Raw genomic sequence first — 14,046 nt, forward strand, 5'->3', positions numbered from 1 at the left:
AATGTTTTCTTTTTATTACCATATAATAATAGTACCTTAAACGGTCAATTATAACCCAAGTACTTGCACCCAAACTCTAGAATCGCAACAATATTACATCTTCAAATCAAAGAAACTAGAGGGTCATATTAAAACTTCCGGGTTAAAGGTTACGCGATAACTGCAAAGTCAACACATGTGATTAGCAGATATCAACAGTCAAACGCTACGACAGTATTCCTCTCTGTTTTTATATGGAATAGAACAAATTTCAGCATGAAGTGAGCACACATTTAGTGTCTACCATATACAATACATACGTTGACGTTATAATAATAATGATTTATCTAATCTAATATGCTAGCTATTTCCTTAATCTTATTACAATATTTCTGTCATATTTTTATTGTGTGTACAGATTGAATATTGATGGTTTATTGGTGTATTTTCCATATGACTTCATTTATCCTGAGCAGTATACTTACATGCAAGAACTTAAAAGATCTTTAGATGCAAAAGTAAGTTTTGGTTATATATTTTTCAAAATTATTATTTTGATGATTATTTATTATTTATTATGTTAATGGAGATAAAACTTTTTAGTTTTTCACAAAGCAAAGTGATATATTTATTTTCATCGGACTCAAAAGGTCATTGGTGTGCAAACATTTATATTAACACTTCTTTTATTTTAGGGTCACTGTGTCCTTGAGATGCCATCAGGTACAGGAAAGACTGTATCATTGCTATCACTCATTATTTCTTACCAAAAAGCCCATCCATTGGACACATCAAAATTAATTTACTGTTCAAGAACAGTACCAGAGATTGAAAAGGTAATTCTCTTATTGACGTTTTTAAAACCACTTTAACAAAATTCATATTACAATGATTTTATTTAGACAAACATAAAAAAAGTTACTAAATATCAAATTATGTTTATAATCCTGCAAGTTAACAGCATCCCAATATTTATCATAATATATGTTGTTCAGAAGTGTACTTGTACATACTCCAGGCAAATTAGGTTTCACTTCATTAACCAGTACTACACCTCTTCCTAAATTATATACACAATATTGCACAATGAACAACCACATCACTGTTCAGAACATCATGTCAGACAAATGACAAAATTTGTCCCAGCACATTATACATTTTTTGGAGGTGCTTAATTTATTTAGAAATGTTAATATTCTACTAGCAAAAATAAAATGATAAATCATACACCTATATACTGGTATATTTGTTGTATTTTGTATTTTGGAGTCCAAATGTATATGTGTGAGTATAACTCGATCTGAGTGAATATGTTTTTCCTTACCCTATTCTGTGTCTTTTATTTTGATTAAATATCTTTTTATAGGTCCTTGAAGAATTGAAATCTCTAATGAAGTATTATGAAAGTGAAACTGGAGAAGATCCCAAAATTCTAGGAATAGCATTAACTTCTAGAAAAAATCTTTGTGTTCATCCAGAAGTATGTTCTTTGGATTTTAAGTGGATTTTACAATATTTAACAAATTACGCAACTGAGATAAAAGTAAAAAAATAAATTCAGTTGTCCATAATTTTGAGAGTTGAATGGTAACTTGTATATTGCAGGACCAATTTTGTTTACCACAATGAATTCCTGCTTCTTGCTTTTTAATATTTTGCAAATTTCAACCTCATTTAAGTCTGATCGTATACTCATCTGGAAGATGCAAATTGAAGCAGTGAGTCTATTTATTATTAGAAACACCAAAATTGAGTTTTGAATGAAAATTCCTCTTCGCAGGTTAGTAAAGAAAATTTAGGAAAAGTTGTGGATGGTAAATGTTATGGTCTCACTGCTACACATGTGAGAAACAGACATCGACATGATGTGTCAGTTCCAATATGTTCATATTTTGAGGTAAGAATGAAAATACATTAAAAATATAAACTTGATTAACACTATACATTTATATGAGTTGTGTGTAGCATATTGATTAGTGTTTTAAAAAATACTCACTTTTTACTTTCCTGGCTTGCAGCATAAATGGTTGAAAATATGCCATCGGATTGAGTGTACATGAGAATACTGGTACTATTTACAATATATTACAATATTCTTGTAACAATGAGTAGTGCATTATCACAAAATGATTGAAACTCTCCTCCCAAAAAAGAACTCTGTGAAAGTTAGGCCTGTGGCGTAATGGGCTATTAATCAGGAATTTTTTTTAAACAAGGGAACAGAGGCGCAGCGCCTTCATGCCATGGCCATGCGCCTTCTTATCCTGGGGAGCAGATCCTCTGGCAACCATAAAATTCTGATTGACCAGGGATCACATGTGGCCACAGTCTTCAACTGATAGTAATTTTGGCCCCAAAGAATTCATGGAATGCTACATTTTAACTTAGAATTATCAAAAACTCCACACCCTGGTAGGGAGAACCCTATCTCCCCCTCTTGGTGGTGCTGCTGAATTGCAGTGCTCCCTCTCGCAGTTTTTTTAGAAAAAACACTGAACAATAATAATAATAATAATAATAATACCTGTGGTCGATATCAACAGCTGCATGGCAGAAACTGCATATGCTTTTGTTATGTTTAAGACAAGTGTGGCTGTCATTGTGTTCTTGGTATTTATTGTATACATTATAGGAGTTTGACAGTCATGGTAGAGAGGTACCAATACCATCTGGAATTTACAGCATTGATGATATGAAAGACTATGGTAGAGAACATAAGTGGTGTCCATACTATCTGGCCAGATATTCTGTGAGTATTATTATGGTTTAACACATGTGTCTCTTGTACATGTATAAATGTAGTTGTAACCAATAGTGTCACAGAGTGCAGTGGTATTTGGAAACATTTTATTGTGTAAACATTAATTATTGCCAGATTCAGAAATGTAGAACTTGTGTATTACATACTATGTACACAAAGACACTACCAGAAACACGAACCAATTCTTTCAAAGACTCACTAATTTGCATTAGGATTTCTAGAAAGGTCATTTTGTGATCATATCACAATTTGAGTGACTTCTTCAATTCACGTGTGATATTTGATTATTCCCCCTTACAAGTTACAGCGTGCCGTATTTTCATCCTACCATATAAGAAAATGCAAATTCCAAATATGAAATGATTATGCACGTAAACGTCCTCTAATAATAAAAACAAACATGGCTGCCACCGTGGTTTGACCGGACTACATGCAAAAAAGTTCGCTGATTCTGTTTTAAACTTTTTGGATTTCGGCATTCCCATGATGTATCCTTGGAAGGAAAAGATATATAATAATAAGGTTATTACGAGGATACTTCAAAGTATGCACTCAGACAGTACGCCTTCGCATCGAACTCTGCTGGGCGTGGGTTGATACTCCCTCTGTACTGTCCTCGTGCATACTTTGAGGTATCCTCATAATAACCTCATATTATACAAGGGTATCATCCAGAAGTATGATGAGAAACTAGTACTTTATTTAACAAATAATTATTTCTTCTTTGGTTTGACAGTTATTACATGCCAACGTGATTGTCTACAGTTATCATTATTTACTTGATCCAAAGATTGCTGACATTGTATCAAAAGAATTTTCGAAAAAATGTGTAATAATTTTTGATGAAGCGCACAACATAGGTGAGTACAAAAGTTGTTGTACCTACATGTATGCAAGGAATATGTTCTCTCTCTCATACTCTAGTAGGAACCACACAAAATCATTGCATGCATTATTTTAATGTCAAAATTCAGAAGTAAATGCCCCTAGAACCTTCCTGGTGTTTGAAACTGTCCTACCATGAAGCAGATATTGGCCAAATTCATTTTATCATGGAATTTGTGTAAGAATTCATTTTATCATGGAATTCGTGTAAGAATTCATTTTATCATGGAATTCGTGTAAGAATTCATTTTATCATGGAATTCGTGTAAGAATTCATTTTAGTGTGATGTATTCTATACATAAAAAAGTGATTGTTGGATATTTGACATAGAGCACCTGTTTGTGTTTAATATTATTTAACTTCAGATAATGTGTGCATCGATTCACTCAGTGTTAATATTACAAGAAGAATTATAGACAGATGTCAAACTAATTTAGATTCTTTGAAAACAGAGATAAATAAGTAAGTAATTTATTACAGAATTGTTTTTATTGTTGTGTTTTTAGTCCCTGTTCGAACGCAGTCCGAAAACGGGGACTTATGTTTTGCCCTGTGTGCGTCCGTCCGTCCGTGCGTCCGTCCGTGATCACCTGTATCTCGAACATGCATGGACCGATTAAGTTTAAACTTCACTCATACATCACACATTATATGGGACATATGCACATGCATTTTTTTCATGATCCGATTAACGATAGCCGAATAGCGGCCATTTTAAGGCCGAAAATGCATCAAAATCGCACATTTTCACCATTCCGGACCCGGATCTCAGTTATGCATGGACGGATTTTGTTCAAATTTGGAACATACATTAAACATAATAGGACCTTGATGCACGTCATTTTTTTTTTTGGATCGGGTTCGAAATGGCCGACTGGCGGCCATTTTGTTTTAAAGAATTCAGTTCTGGATCCGTATCTGAGACATGCTTGGATTGATCGAGTTCAAACTTCACACACACAAGGTACATCATGTCACAAATATGTATGTGCATTTGTTTCATGATCTCATTAACGATAGCCAAATGGCGGCCGCTTTAAGGCCGAAAATGCATTGAAATCGCACATTTTCACCATTCCGGACCCGGATCTCAGTTATGCATGGACGGATTTCATTCAAATTTGGTACATACATTAAACATAATAGGACCTTGATGCACGTCATTTTTTTTTTTGGATCGGGTTCGAAATGGCCGACTGGCGGCCATTTTGTTTTAAAGAATTCAGTTCTGGATCCGTATCCGAGACATGTCTGGATTGATCAAGTTCAAACTTCACACACACAAGGTACATCCTGTCACAAATATGTATCTGCATTTGTTTCATGATCTCATTAACGATAGCCAAATGGGGACCGCTTTAAGGCCGCCGAAAATGCATTGAAATCGCACATTTTCACCATTCCGGACCCGTATCTCAGTTATGCATGGATGGATTTTGTTCAAATTTGGTACATACATTAAACATAATAGGACCTTGATGCACGTCTTTTTTTTTTTCGGATCAAGTTCGAAATGGCCGACTGGCGGCCATTTTGTTAAAGAATTCAGTTCTGGATCCGTATCCAAGACATGTCTGGATTGATCAAGTTCAAACTTCACACACACATGGTACATCATGTCACAAATAGATATGTGCATTTGTTTCATGATCTGCTTAACAATAGCGGAATGATGGCCATTTTAAGGCCAAAAATGCATCAAAATCACGTATTTTCACAATTCCAGAACCGGATCTCAGTCATGCATGGATGGATTTTGTTCAGATTTAGCACAATGTGTTGTACATATGCAGGTGCATTTCGGTCATGATCTGCTTTGAATGTATATGTCACTCAAATATGAACGGAACGGGGACGTGTCATTGACAATGACTTGTTAAAAGTTATATGTATAAAGTTCATGATATCAGCACTAACAAATGAAAGAAAACCTTTTGTTTTCATAAAATTAATAACTAATTTAATATTTAGTGCCAGCCATCGAACCCTTTTGTTTTTGTTATGGTTTGCATTCAGTGTTTGCAAGCTTTATTTAATAAATGTTGAACATTTAACACATATCTTATTGTGTTGTGTTATTAAATAATCTTAATACAAAAATACTTACCAGTACTTAAAATATATTACGGTACTTATTACATACAATATGCTGTGTTGAGAAAAAGTGAGCAGAACTTAAATGGTGTTGTGACAAATACCACATTCCTTATTCTATGGGAATCTGTTCTTTATTAATGTTAACCTCATACCATGAGAATCCAGTAAGAATTTCACTTTATTTCACTCATCTACTTAGAATTAAAGAGAAGGATGCTAATCGCCTACGAGAAGAGTACAACAGACTTGTTGAAGGTCTGAGGGAAGCTAATGTTGCCAGGGAAACTGATGTGCAATTAGCTAATCCTGTATTACCTGATGAAATATTACAAGGTAAATAATCAATCCAGTTAACTCTTGCCACATTCACAAAATAAAACCATCTATTTAGGGGATAAGAATTTGTGTTCAATCAAAATTAATAAAAAATGGTGTTCAGAAGATTACTCAGTAAACTACCAATTACAGTCGGTCATATCTAGGTGTGTGATGACATTATATACAAGTAGCTATGCTGTTTTCATATAAGCATTACACTCACTTGATTGGACGTAAGGAAGACAATCTGTTATCCTGAGAAAAGTGTTAAAGACAAATAACTATTACTGCATTATTCTTACACTATGGAGAGGTGTACAATGTCTTCAGTGCTGAAAACTTCAAATGGTAGATAAGGTATAAAGGTCAGAACTGTGATGACATACACCGAATGTTCCACATTTAATCCTAATTATAATTCTAAAAAAAATTGAAGCAAATGAGTGAATGAGTGATTCTGTGAAATAGGGTTCATCTTGGGTTTTTTAAGCATTTTAACATATTTGTAGTTTGTGTCATTTTCACTTTCTTGAATATACCGGGAATCACATGATCAGCAATAATGATCGTTTTTAAACCCAAAATAGTTGCATGGTGTTCTGTTCTTATATTGGTCATAAGAAAACTGTGTAATTTCAGTGAACTCTTCATCACCTGTTGGTATGCATGGTTTTGCAATCGCAGACTGAATAATGGTCCCTTTATTTGTATATGATTCATTGAAAGGTTTAAAATGGTAGCATCCCCCTTCACAATCGTTAATTAGGTTTGTTGACCTTTTATTGCTGGGTTGCCATTCAACAACAAATTTCTAGTTCATGAGACATTCTCATAATCAATTGAGATATCAATTTCCACAAAATGTTTTTTACTGGCTTTTATTAAATGGTTGTAGATTTGTTATTTTTTCATCCTAGAAGAGTCAGCTAGATAATTATTAACACATTGCCTGCTATCTGTGTATCTGTGGTAATCAAAAGGTCTACTTACATGTATATAGTTTAGCAGCATTATAATATTGTTTTTCAAACCTAGAAACAGTGTTACAAATTCCACAAATAATGTGGTAGACACAAGGGCTACCATCTCTTAAAAGTTAGTGGTCTTAATGAAAAGTTGGTGGACCAACTTGCCAGTGCTATTAAAATATGCACAGGCAACATTCAGTATATGCAACACTGTGAATAATGATGTGTTTCTTTAATACATGTGACAGAAAACATACTAGATATTCATACCATGGAACTACAAGGGTGGTTTGTAATTTACACTTATTGAAAAACGTAGACTGAAACATGAGAAACATAAAAGTCACAACGATTTTGGATAACTTCTTTTGTATATTTGTTACATTCATCAGAAAAATAAGTTTGTTTTCACATTTATATAGTAAAATCTCTAGAAAGTAAATTAAACAAAGGTTGCCATGACTGTAATGTTCAAATACATTACATAAAATCTCTAGAAAAAAATGATGATGAGTGCCTGCTGAGTAGTACTTGATCAGTTTGATGTGGGAATTAAATCAATGATATACTACATTGCATATCAATAGGTGAATAGTACCGGTAAAGTTGCTGTAGATAACAGGAAAACATGTTTTACATCTAAAGATGTTTTACAACTATCTAATTCCTGACTGAATATTTGTTTATAATAAAAAAAATATAAAGTGAAACAGGTTTACTAGATGGTTTATTACTGACGCTAATCAACCATTGGGTGGACAACCGGGCGATGTCATTACAAGTTTTCGTGGCTCGGCAGAAAACTTTGGTGACCGGGCAACCGGTAATTTCAAACACTGCCAGAAAACATAAATTTCAACCATAGAATAAACTGCACAATTCAGTGATAAAGTTATGAACAACACTAAGCATTTGATTGGTTAATTAGCTGAAAGTGAGGCTACGATTTTAAACTTATACAAAGTGCATAGCAACCACTAGAATGATCAGCATACCTTTATCTATTATCTGATCTTCACTGATCAGTTCTCAATTCTTTTTGTTGCAGAAGCAGTACCAGGAAATATTCGAAACGCAGAACACTTTGTTGGATTTATGAAACGTTTCAGTGAATACATAAAAATGCGATTGAGGGTGCAACATGTTGTATCAGAAAGTCCGCCATCTTTCCTCAAGGATATCTATAGCAAAGTTTGCATCGAAAGGAAGCCCCTCAGGTTGGTAGCAAGAAAGCCCCTCAGAATAGTAAATTTTTGCATAGAAAAAAAGCCATTCAGGTTAGCAAATTTTCATAGAAAAGGTTACAGTAAAGTTTGGATGAAAATAAAGCCTCTCAGTTTATAGTTAAATTTCTGATCAATAGTTTTAATAAAATCAATATGGGAGATCTATTTTGGCGGTTAATGTTTCTGTGTGTATATATATACGTATATATACATGTATGTGTGTGTGTGTGTATGTGTGTGTGTTCTCCACTGATATCTCAAGAACTAATTATCAGACTTTAATGATACTTGGTACACAAATTTCAATGAACAACTTGATACATGTATGGTTTGGGATAATGCACTGATCTGATTAGTTTTGGGTTGAAACATCTGAATATTAACTACCTGCTCCTGGTAATATGCATATAGATTAGCCAATTTAACCAAAACTTGTTACATAGGTGAGGCTTATATATGTTTATTTTAGGGTGAAATTAATTATATACCTTGTATAAATGGGTTCATAATAATCATAAGTGTAGTATCTCAAGTTTTGTTGGAGATAAGGACATTCAATCAGTGCTATAATAAATGCATGCAGCATACCACATGTCCACATATGGTCATGGACCTCATTAATAATAAACGTAAAATCTTAGAAAAAGGCAAGTCTATGGTCAAAATAAAACATACTTCAATAATTTTGCGTGCACAATTTTTGTGTGAATTGTGGATCTGCTTCTAATATAGTAAATACAGTATTCCCTATTTGTACTTCATACCTCCAATACCCTTAGCACACTAGAGTTCTTTCTAAGCTTTCTTTGATTATTATTTTAAAATTGGACTTTTATTTCTTATGACTATGCAATTTTTATTTTTTCATATTTTCTCATAAAAAATTTGGAAAAAGCTGTGACATATACATGTATACTGATGGGTTTGGTTAGCAGACATCTGAATATCTGTTTTTCTGGGCTTCTTTTATACCATTATTTTATGGGCATCAGCTGTGCATGTTTATGATTTTTTATAGTAAATATTATTATGATTTTCCAAAAATGATAATTTCCAGGTTTTGTGCTGAGAGGTTACATTCGCTACTGAGGACCCTAGAATTAGCAGAATTACATGATTATTCAGCCGTGACATTAGTTGCTAATTTTGCAACACTTGTGAGTACATATGCAAGAGGTAAGAGCTTGTTCGCACTACTCTAAAGTATGGGATTCCCATGAACAATAACAGTTTTGAAATGTTGATACTGCATTTGATAGCGACAAGCTGTTCATGTGTACCAATTTTTGCCGGTGGAAGGGGGTTTTATTCATAAATATTACAGATAATAATAGGAATAATGAATTGATATTTTTTTTTAATTTTTATTTGAAAACTCATTATAGATAATATCTTGCATATTTCACAATATATATATTAACTAGTGCATCTCCTATGGTTCTTTCTCAAATGATGCATTAATGAATTGTCATCCATTCACCAAGTACCCATTCAGAATACATGTTAACATTGTTTTCAACGAATAATATTATATATTTGATAACCAATTTTATTATTATATGCAAGGTTTCAGTTTAATCATTGAGCCGTTTGATGACAGGACCCCAACCATTCCAAATCCAATACTTCATTTCACGTGAGTAAGGATATGTTTCAAACAACAACCTGATTGTTCCAGACCTGTATTTAGTTTGAAGTAAAACTTTGTAGTTCCATATCATATTATGACTAATATTTAAGTTTTTTGTTTAACAGATGTATGGATGCTTCCATAGCTATTAAGCCAGTGTTTGACAGATTTCAAACTGTAGTGATCACATCAGGAGTAAGTGTTTCATTTATTTCTCATTATTACATGCCTTAGTAATCAACTCATTGGAGTTTTCCTGAATTCAGCTGCCAAACAGATTAGCCTATTACCAACCTGCAAATGGCCATTCAGCTCTTGTTAAGAGAAAGAGAACAACAAAACTTCTTTTTGACCCTCAAATAGTGCCCACTGTTTTAGTTACCATGGTTACATGGGGGACAGTAGACAGTATGCTAGTGGCAATGGAACACCATTTAAATGGTAGGAACTAGTCTTGTGATTCAATAAAACCTCTACAGACATTTTCGTCCATTTTAGTCTTAGAATATTGATTCTAATATAAAACAATTATGGTATTTAAAAGTATCTAAGTGTACAGGATTTAAAATATTTACTATGTTTGCAGTCAGTATCTGTTACAAATGAAACATTAATTGAATTTATTGACACTTTAATGAGCATGTATATTTAAATTTACTAATTCTTAGACACTGTCACCATTGGATATGTATCCCAAGATATTGGATTTTCGACCTGTAACCATGTCATCATTTACAATGACATTGGCCAGGAATTGCATATGTCCTATGGTAAGTCATTAATACTTATATAGTATGTATAAATCGTGCCAGTAGAATGTATTTGTTTTGACTGTTTATTTAATTTTTTGAAATTTTCATTAAATATTAACTGTATACATGTATGAAGTAATTTGTAATTATTTTATGCTTTCATTAATTTCAAAATTGTAGATTATTGGGAGAGGCAATGACCAGGTTGCGATGACTTCAAAATTTGACAGCCGGCAAGACATTGCTGTTATTCGTAACTATGGTAACCTATTAGTGGAAATGTCTTACATAGTGCCAGATGGAATTGTATGTTTCTTCACAAGTTATGTTTATATGGTGAGTTTGTTTATTCTGCTTTCAGGCAATGTAGTCAAATATGTAGATAAAAAAGTTAAATATTATAATGAAGTTCATTTTATTTTATTTTATTTTATTTTATTTTATTTTATTTTATTTTATTTTATTTTATTTTATTTTATTTTATTTTATTTTATTTTATTTTATTTTATTTTATTTTAATTTATTTTATTTTATTTTATTTTATTTTATTTCTCCACTTGATGTAAAGTAATTTGCCCAAATCAAGGCTTTGTGAATTAGGAATTCATATTCTATGACCATTGTCTGTTTTTGTTTCCAGGAATCCACAATATATAATCATTGTCTTCTTTTGTTTCCAGGAATCCATTGTAGCTTCATGGTATGAGCAAGGAATTATTGATAATATCCAGAAAAATAAACTATTATTTATTGAAACTCAAGATGCAGCTGAGACCAGTGTTGCATTACATCATTATCAAAAGGTAAAAATTCTTATGTTATTATTTCATAATAATAATAGTAATAGGATATTAGTAACAATTTATTACATCTTTAGAAAAGACAATTTTTATCAGTGGTTTCACAATAAATATATAGGTAACAAAAACTGCAAAATATGAATATGTATCCCTGGCACAGTAATAGCTATAAACATGTAGAGATGAACTGCTTATTTTTCTTATGCAGGCTTGTGAGAATGGTAGAGGTGCTGTGTTACTCTCTGTTGCTAGGGGAAAAGTGTCAGAAGGAATTGATTTTGGTAAGACATATATACTGAAAGTTCATTGACAGATTCAAGATTTGACCATTTGACTGTGAATAACTTGATTCAGGATTCTTAGATTCTTAAATTCCCTAAGCGGTTTTTTGAAGAGCAGTGTAAAAATACCCATTAATAATATCTGATGATCCTTGATGATATCAATGTCACTTGTCTGGTGGTGTCTTGTAGAAACCATTTGTGGAGCAAACATTCAACATCATTTTAACTATGTAACATGACGTGCTTATTTGTTTGTTTTGTTTCTGTGGGTTGTAGTGTACTTGTCATTACTTGTCCGTTATATGTTTTGTGTTTTTGGATTAATATGAATTTGGATTTTGTTTAGGTATGTTATTATCTCTACTATGGTATACCAAATCAAAATCAAAATTCATAATCCAAAAACAGAACTTACAAAGATGAATATTTTTTTTTAAATTGCTTAATAATCAAGTTGTTCATGTCTAAGAATTCATTTGAAAGTTGAGATACAATTGACCAATAATAAAAAAAAAATGACTGACAAATAATCCACAAGTACAAAACAAAACAATTGATCATCATTCCACAATGTTAAATATGCTCAATATGTGTATAATAACATCTCACTTGAGGAATAAAACATATATTTCTTGAACGGCATCATTATTTTCTAGACCACCACCTTGGGAGAGCTGTGATCATGTTTGGTATTCCATATGTATACACACAAAGCAGGATTCTCAAGGCACGTTTGGAGTATTTACGAGATCAGTATCAGATAAGAGAGAATGATTTCCTGACTTTTGATGCCATGAGGCATGCAGCACAGGTAAACATTACAATTTATGTGTAATTTAATGAATTATACTATAGTAGTTTTACCCAGTAAAAGTGATGGCCAATTATTTATTTATTTATCAAGTAAATATTAAATGTGTTGTTATGCTATGAATGTCACGATGTCATGAGTATAAATTACATACTGAACTGCTGCTTGATATATTGTGTGCATTGTGTGGTGTAGAAAAGATTAACCAGAAAACGTTTCTGTTATCACTGTAGTGTGTTGGTAGAGTCATGCGAGGGAAAACAGATTATGGTATTATGGTATTTGCTGATAAAGTAAGAAATATTTCAACTCATGTTTTTGGGGGAGAATTTCAAGAATCCACTCTCATAAGTATTACACAGTACAATATATTTATCATAGTGATAATATCCCATATTCTTTCCAATACCATCTTAATTATTATTATAAAGCTGGTTTATTAATAGAGCTCATTGCATGCATTCTAAGAAATTCATCAATACTGAAACTAAAGATTTCAAGTATGTTGGTAATGAGTGTTTAGGTGTTAATTACAATAATCAATCAATATTCTATGCACTGCACTGTATTTGTAAAATAATATCCTGGAAGATATGATCATACATAAAACTAATAACTAATAATCCCGTATTTACTCTATTAGAAGTTAATCTCCAACAGAAGGACATATAAATCACTACTAGCATGTTTTGTATATTAAAATATGACTTATTTTTCCCATATAAATACACCTGTAATGTTCCTAAGTGTATGTGCTTCTATTAGAGCAAGTAGTCTGAAATAAAAAATACACACAAGTTTTATGTTTTGTAATAAAGAGGTTTTCCAGAGCTGATAAACGTGGCAAACTACCGAGATGGATTCAAGAATACCTGAAGGACACTGTGTCAAACCTTTCAACTGATGAAGCTATACAGATTGCAAAGAAGTTTTTACGGATAATGGCCCAACCATTCAGACGAGTTAGTGTATTATTTTTATTTACAGTTAATCCATCCTAATTACACAAAATGATTAAAATGAATGTATGTGGACTTTTCTCTTATCGTATTTTTGCATATATATTATGGATTTATTTCTTAACGAACATATGGTTCATTTTTACACTAACAACATGGGTATGCAGCCATTATAGCTACCATATCGGTATATGGGAGTAATTTATGGTAATGTTTGTGTCTCATTTGTTAGTTTGCAAATTTAACATGAATTAATTTTTTTTATTTAAAAGGAAGATCAACTTGGTTTATCTTTGCTGACCTTAGATCAATTACAGTCGGAAGAGATGCAGAAAAAGATAGAAAAGACGTCCCATCAGCAATGAGTGCTTCATGGTATCCGTATCTGTAATGTAACCAAATACTTGCTTGCTGATTGGTTGATGAGATGAGTGGGAGGAAGGTTCTGAACCTGTCACAATTGTTTTGATACAACCCGTTTTTATACAGTATTATAAACCACATTTAAACTATGAATAAAATTCTCAGTTTTATATGTTTTACCTATATGGATATATATTTAGTAAATAACCTTA

At 32.3% G+C, this 14,046-nt stretch overlaps 1 protein-coding gene across 1 annotated transcript; it reads left to right on the forward strand.

Moving 5' to 3' along the window:
• Nucleotides 1–145: 145 nt before the first annotated feature.
• On the forward strand, nt 146–14,013 carry LOC100376354 (general transcription and DNA repair factor IIH helicase subunit XPD-like). Its single transcript, XM_085508538.1, has 21 exons — nt 146–260; nt 398–497; nt 675–815; nt 1,346–1,459; nt 1,760–1,876; nt 2,612–2,728; nt 3,477–3,600; nt 3,992–4,088; nt 5,923–6,056; nt 8,058–8,226; nt 9,293–9,411; nt 9,802–9,871; nt 9,991–10,060; nt 10,534–10,635; nt 10,798–10,953; nt 11,298–11,420; nt 11,626–11,698; nt 12,358–12,512; nt 12,746–12,805; nt 13,331–13,474; nt 13,744–14,013. The coding sequence occupies exons 1-21, from the start codon at nt 256–258 to the stop codon at nt 13,834–13,836; spliced, it is 2,283 nt and encodes a 760-aa protein (XP_085364664.1). The 5' UTR covers nt 146–255; the 3' UTR covers nt 13,837–14,013.
• Nucleotides 14,014–14,046: the final 33 nt, after the last annotated feature.

This window comes from Saccoglossus kowalevskii, chromosome 2 (assembly GCF_978046115.1).
Source record: "Saccoglossus kowalevskii chromosome 2, keSacKowa6.1, whole genome shotgun sequence".
NCBI classification, from domain to species: Eukaryota; Metazoa; Hemichordata; class Enteropneusta; family Harrimaniidae; genus Saccoglossus; species Saccoglossus kowalevskii.

Excerpts from the sequence above, each read along its gene's own strand:
- LOC100376354 (XM_085508538.1), top strand. Across the intron at positions 8,227-9,292 it reads ATCGAAAGGAAGCCCCTCAG|GTTTTGTGCTGAGAGGTTAC; the intron begins GTTGGTAGCAAG and ends GATAATTTCCAG. Across the intron at positions 9,872-9,990 it reads AATCCAATACTTCATTTCAC|ATGTATGGATGCTTCCATAG; the intron begins GTGAGTAAGGAT and ends TTTGTTTAACAG.